Source organism: Myotis davidii, unplaced genomic scaffold (assembly GCF_000327345.1).
Source record: "Myotis davidii unplaced genomic scaffold, ASM32734v1 scaffold174, whole genome shotgun sequence".
Lineage (NCBI taxonomy): Eukaryota > Metazoa > Chordata > Mammalia > Chiroptera > Vespertilionidae > Myotis > Myotis davidii.
Window position 1 is genome coordinate 6,264,828 of NW_006289087.1, and position 6,965 is coordinate 6,271,792.

The 6,965-nt window shown below is 48.5% G+C and overlaps 1 protein-coding gene across 1 annotated transcript in view; it reads right to left on the reverse strand.

Moving 5' to 3' along the window:
* KCTD3 (potassium channel tetramerization domain containing 3) overlaps positions 1 to 6,965 on the reverse strand; it is a 29,590-nt gene that overhangs the window by 7,203 nt on the left and 15,422 nt on the right. The window contains exons 9-12 of the mRNA XM_006761289.2: positions 3,892 to 4,007; positions 2,641 to 2,728; positions 2,407 to 2,523; positions 681 to 851 (exon numbers count right to left, since the gene is read on the reverse strand). Coding sequence (XP_006761352.1) covers positions 681 to 851; positions 2,407 to 2,523; positions 2,641 to 2,728; positions 3,892 to 4,007 — 492 coding nt within the window. The remainder of the gene's footprint in view (positions 1 to 680; positions 852 to 2,406; positions 2,524 to 2,640; positions 2,729 to 3,891; positions 4,008 to 6,965) is intronic.

Genomic DNA, 6,965 nt, shown 5'->3' on the forward strand with positions numbered 1-6,965 from the left:
AAAAGAATGTCATTACATTTATACCAGTATTTACATATTTTTACACTTATACTGATGTCCACCAGGTGGCAGAAGAGTACAGCTGAGCACTGCATGCATAAAGTACTCCAGATTTGTGGCTAAGGTGGACATTTTTCTTGACAAATTTACTTAAATCTCAAACCGACATGAAATAGTGGATATTAAAATGCAAGTTTTACTGCAGTTCTTTGGCACATGCTACAATATCACCTCCATCAAAATAAGAGCAGTTACTGCTGAGATTTCTAAGCACTGCCATGTAAAAAGAACCCTGCAAAACAGCCTTTCTCACAGGGTCAAACGGCCAGACCCTCTGCCTCCCTCTTGGAGGGGTTTGCAGTCGGCTCTGCCACAGAAGCTAGTTCTTCACACACCAGGTGCCGACTCGAGGACGGGACACGTGGGCTTGGTTTGGGATCTGGCTGCGGCCCTGGGCCTGCAGACTTCTCATCGAGTGCAGTGATGCAAGTACTTCAACTTGCATTAAAAATGTTTAAAGAAATACCTACTTGTAAAAAATGGTATTTTGTACCGAAGGGAAAATACGCCTAGGAATGTGCACGAGGCTGTTTTGCTGGTCTTCCGGTTTGTGACATCTAGGGAGTCCCCAGGCACGGCTCCGCGAGCGGCGGCCTCTCGAGCAGGGACCCTCCCCTTACCTGACACGAGGTGCTTCTCGGACAGCATGATCTTGGTCACGGGGCTGCGGTGCACGGTGAAGGTCTGGAAGAGCTGCGGGCCTGACCCCACCGTCTCGGGGTGCTGCACGATCACCCGCACTGCCCCAGAGCTGGTACCGTAGGCGATCTCAATCCAGTTCCCACTGACACCTGGGGCGCAGGGGCGGGAGGGGGACATTAGGCCACAATAAACCATGACGGAAGCTGCCCTCGCAAAGCTCCCCTGCGAGGGGGGCAGAGCTGACCCCGTGCCCACCAGCCCCATCGGCCCAGCTCAGGAACCGGGGACTCTCTGACCCTTCCCTGCACTGTGTCGGATTCTCATAGCAGCTCTCACACTGATCGTCTACTCCCGTCTATTCACCTCTACTCCCTACGGACCGAAGCCTAATCACCTTTTTATCCAGGTCACCCTGTAGAGTGCCCGAGACCTCACAGGAATTCTTTAAACATGTATTGAGCAACACATCGGATGCAAAGCCACAGTCCGTGTTCCTGCTAGCCCAGCATGACCATCTCTTGTACTTTTACTCTGCTGCAATACAGAATCTTCCTGGAGGAGTCGAGTGGTGAACTAGTATATCCTATTTTACAGTTTCAAAACCCTTCGCCCTGGATCACACACCCCACCTGGTTACATCACACTCACCGCCTGTCTCTAACCCTGCCCAGCTCCTCCCGTCAGGCCACCTGTGGCCTCTGTTTCTACACAAGTGCCCAGGCCCCACCCAGGGTTAAGGAAGGATGGGGTTCAGTGGCCTGTCCTCTTCAAGAGCTTCAGATAGGGAGCCTCTGACTCTACCAGCTCCTGGTCTGGTTCACCTCACTGCCTGCAGGCCCTGGAAAGCACTTCTCCTGGCCTGTGGGCGGCTCCTGCCTCCGCAGAAGCAGTGCAGCCTCTAATTCAGACAAAGGAACTGCTGCTCACTCTGCAGAGGGCAAGCTTGCTGTGAAGGGCTGGGCAGCTGAGATCCTAACCTGTGCACCCACCTGTCTATTCCAGCCACAGCGGAGCCAGAGACGGCCCAAAAAGCATTAATGAAGAGCACTGGCCTGGCTCGCTGAGCCCAATATGTTAAAATCTCACCTGTTTCAAACCAAAACCCCTGGTGCACTAGAACATTTTTTTCGGACCAAAGAAATTATTTCCTTTGGTGAATTATATAAAATGACATTTTATCAGTAACATTCACACCTACTGATATCATTGTGCACATTTCCTAAAATTCCTTTCATTACTGATAATTTAAAGTTCCCATGTATGTTTACTGTTCACCCCAGTATATAAAAACTTTGTAATTTACGAACTTGTTAAGTGCATTGCAAAGGCCTTTGAAAGGCAATGAAAGTTATAGACACTGAACTTCCAAGTAAAATGCCTTTCCAGAACTTAAACCTGACATCTGCAAAGGAAATAAGCTCATCTCTGTCCAATAAAGATGAGCAGTCTGAGAGCTTTTGTCTCTGGTTGAAAAATATAAAGCCTCCTAACTTCAAAACAAAACCAGCTACTGCAATAGGAAGGTCAGTGTGTCACTATTGGTAATCTGGGTTGACGCTGGAGGAGGAGGCAGGTGCGATGTCACACCCCGCCGCCTGTCTGGGCCGTGCCTGACTTCCACATGAAAGCAAGTGTAGTCCTGCAGACGGGACGGAGGCCCGGCGCTGCAGAGGGGGAAGAACGCAGGGCGCCTGCGGCACTGACTTGTCTTGGGGGTGAGGTACACGCTCAGCGCCGTGATGGCGTCATTGGAAGGGTCGTGATAGAGTTCCGTCACGAGGAGGTCGTTGTCCTTCATCCGCAGAGGGAACTTCTGCATGTCTGCAACAGAAACGCCCAGGTCATGTCGAAACCAACAGTGCGTGTATTTAACACTAAGGAAGGTGACGTATTCTTGTCGTTTAGAAGAGCCCTGGGAAGCGGGACGCGCTCACTCACCGATGTAATAGATGGACCCGTTGTTACAGCCGAGCAGGAGGAACGACCCCGCGGTGTCGTAGCTGGTTATGGGGACGACATCTTGAACCTGATGTGGCGAGATGTCATCAGATGTCAGATATTAATTACAATTTATTTCCTCCATTTTCTCAAAATTCTTTTAATAAAAAAACACCAATATTCACTGTAAGTGGGGCTTAGAAATGGGTGTTTTGTATGTACACACATGCGTGTGCACATGCACAGCGAATGGTGAAGGACCACGTATGTGATTCCCTTTAAAGTTTTTAAAAATGTGAATTTCCACAGGGGCACATGGTTCTGAGACCGCAGCACTCTGAGGACTGGAAGGCCAGGTCTGAGCAGGGCACACAGCGATCAAGGCCGGCTCAGTCACCTAGTGAGGGCAGACTGAGACCAGAGCACAGATCAAGCGACTTCCGCACAGTACGTCTTCCCTCGATAACCTTCCTTTCTGTGAAAAGACAGCTCCCCTACTTTCACTCTGCCCGCTGCAGGCTTCACCTGTTTCCTAGGAAACGGCATTAAGGCAAATACGCTTCATGTTCTGTTTTTTCAAGCACTAGAATAAAAATTCAGTTTCCAAGCAGATCAACATACTTGCAAATTAATAGCTGCTTATATTTGTGCTAAAGGAAAAGCAAAGGGCATGATTTTTACTACAAAACCAAACCAAACTGAAAGTATGGTTTGCTAGAGCAGAGCAGTGACCATAAGGAAGATCCATGCTCTTCCCTGGGCACAGCTAGGAGGTGCCACTCAATGCGAGTCTCTCCACGCACCAGGCACTTCAGCACGGGCAGAGGGGTGAGAGGCTTGTGCATTGTGGGCAACAAGAAAAGTAACGACAGTGCAGTGCGATCGGCTGGGGATCTGGACAGTCACGGGGAAGAGGAGGGGAAGGACGTGCTGACAGAGCAGCAAGTATGAAAGCACAGAGCCAGGCCCGTTCCTGTGGAAAGGAAAGCACAAAAGGAGCTAAAATGTTCAACTCAAATCACGTCTAGGATTTAAGAAATGGCAAATCACAGTTTAAACACTTTTCGCAGAATGACTTCCAATTCTTAAAAACGGTTAAATTTTATCCAGAAGCAAATTTGCCACTAAATTTATTCACTTATTCTGTAAAATCAAATGGAGACAAAATGGACTCCACAACAAGCAAACAGGTGCACAGTCAGCAGGGGTTTCAGACGCTCTCCGGCTGCCACCTGCCCAGGTAGAACTCACCTGCCAGTGCTGAGTGACGGCGTTCCACACGCCCACCTTCCCCGTGTGGCTCGTGGCCACCAACTGGTTACCGATGAAGAAGAGAGCGTCCACGGGGACGCCGAGGCTGAAGACTCCTAAGATAGTGAGAAATAATGAGGCTCATCAGTCATCAATCAAACCCAAACCTTAAAGACATCTTAAAGACGACTACTTTTTACCTAGGCTCCTGTCTACAAATTAGGTGGTAAACACTTTGGGGACCAGAAAGAAGCAACTCTTCAGCAGCTTACACTCCCCTAAGCAGACAGACGGATGCCCCAAGTCCTCGCACACCGATAGGACGGCCTGTCATCGGAAGCCGTGGTTCCCGCACCTGTTGATCATTCTGACTTGCCGGGTAGATTTAAAACGAACAAAATAAAATAACCGGTGCCAGGAGCCACGCCAGGCCCTCAATCAGAAAGCCACTGCGCTGCTGGAAAGTACATGGAGATTTAGCTGCAGCTCGTGGACCAGATGTCTGGGAACCACTGGTCTGAGGAATACAGACTTGGGACCCCTCATGATCTAGAGCCTGGAAATAAGCAAAAAAAAAAGGGGGGGGGGAGGGACAAACAAAGGAGTCACTCCACACTCAGACCCCCAGGCCTTGACTCCGCTGTCTAAACTCCTTGTTTCCCAGCAAGTAGATTACACTTGTTTCCCAGTGTAATTTATACAAAAGGCACTATGTTAGGCCATGGATTGACAACACAAACCAGGAGCTTATGGTATAAATAGAGGAAAAAATGCCAACAGCCAATTAGAGCCTAAGGTAACAGTATCAGAAGATACACAGGTATAAACTACCCAGAGAGGGCCAAGGGGTAGGAAGGGTTTGAGAATATTTCTTAGGAAAGAAGCCATGTGAGTGGGTTTTTAAAAGGTGAGCAGGAGTCCACCAACTGGGGGACTGGGCATGGGAAGCCCAGGGAATCTGAGGAAAGGGGGAGGGGGAGTAGTGAGGGAGGTTGGAAGGACCAACATTCCACACTGAGAGCAGGAGCGTGTCTTGACGTCTGACACAGGGAAGCCTGGGCTGCCCTGGGCGTGCACAGCTGGGGTGGGGGCCCTGGCGCCTCCCTGGTTCTTGCTCTCTCGTCTCTAAAGCAGCTGCAGTTAAGGTCTCGGTGTCTAGTTCACCTTCAAAATGTCACAATCCAATTATGACACAAATAGTATCACCTTAGTTATTTGAAAAACACTTTATGAAAACTGTCTTTTTATCCAAAAATGATGGGAAAATACCTCACCTATTTGTTTAATGTGGATTTTAAGCTGTGTCAGGTATCAGTTTTTTACTTTTAAAAAAGTACCTATTATGTGACTACATGAACAATTTTCTCAGCATCTAGCTTAGGAAAAACAAGGCATTACAGAAGTCATCGGGAGAAACAAACCAATTAAATGCAATGGCAGCATGTATTAAAACCGTACGCCGGGAGAGAGAACTGATTTCTTTTGAACTGTATGTACACCTGTAGCAGGTATGCCTCTTTCTGTGCAAACCTGTACTGCACACAAACAAGACCAACAGCAATCAATAACCCCGTGAAAAGTCTTAACCGATCTTAAAGCCAGGCATCTCTCAGGAATAAAAATGATCAACACTGGACAAAAAGAAAAAAAAAAAACACTGCTATTGATAGAAATGTCTCATACATATATTTTGTATGTGTAAATACATATTTATGTACATGAATATACTATTTTAGTCCAACCAAGGAAAAAACACACCAAAAAACCCCAGCAAAATAAAATTAACACATAAAGAAGCTCAGCCCTTTGGCCAGACCGGGCTGAGAAGGAAACTTGCCTCTTCAAAGCAGAAATCATTTCACGTGTAATTTCAAGAATTCTTAGGGAACAGGACTTTCCTTTTGATGTCAAAACAATTGTGCGAAACATGCGAAACTACCTGCAGTACCAGGGGCTCAGCAAAAGGTAGAAACAAAACCAGGAAAACCAACCTACGTGGACTACTCTAGAGAGAGACGAGGGCCTGGGAAATCGAGGAGGACGTTCTGAAGGACCGAGACATTTAAAGTGTCACTGCTGCTTAGGCCCGGCAACCTGACCGCCCTCTGCAGGGGGGGCAGGATCAGCAATGACAAGGCCCCGTCCTGCGGGGCCCGCTGGGTGACACAGTGCCTACAGCCCCGCCCTGCTCCCTGAAGTCACAGGGAAGGGAGGGCAGCCCGTCACGGACCCACCAGCCTGACCACCGCCCGGACGCTGCTGTCAGGCCTGGAGAACGTGTGGTAGCGAATGGTCTCGTGGGGAGTGTGAACGATTACTATGTGGGTCTCACAGCACAGCCCCGCCCCAGGCGCCGGTGCAAGCACAGCACAGCCAGCAGGCTCCTTCGCCGACTGGTACATCACAGGGGCAGTCTGAGAAAGAAAAAACACACACCACACCCGACTCCCTTTCTGGGTCATTATTCCCTTTTTCACTCATTATCTTAGGAGAGTGCGGGGTCCTGGCTACGTGACATGTGGTAAGGTCTTACGTTTGCTAGAATCTGGTGGTAGGGTTGGGGGTAACCAACTTTAAGTTGCCCAAGATTCACTCAGTTTATTTTAACCATTTCCATTACCCTCGTACTAGCAGCTTCAGTTCTTACAATCGCTGTAGCCTCAGCACTGTCCACTACATTATCGTGTGGAAATCCAGGTTTCCCTCCCCCCTCCAGAGAAACACACGAAACAACAATACGTTGCTGTGTTTTGCAGTATTCCTTTTAAACATGTTCTGAAGACCTTTCAGTAATTTTAGATTACTGTCTATAATCTACACTAATAAAAGAGAAAAATGGTAATTGGTGTACGACGCTACCCTTTTCATTAGCTAATCAGGGCTATATGCAAATTAACTGCCAACTAAGTTTGGCAGTTACCTGCCAACTAAGATCAGCAGTTAACAAGATGGCGGTTAATTTGCATATGTAGGCACAATGCAGGGAGGCGAAAGGGAAAGCAGGAAGAGGCCCCCTGCCACTGACAGTGATTGGAAACCAAGAGGGGAGCTAAGAGCTGGGGGGCAGGTGCCTT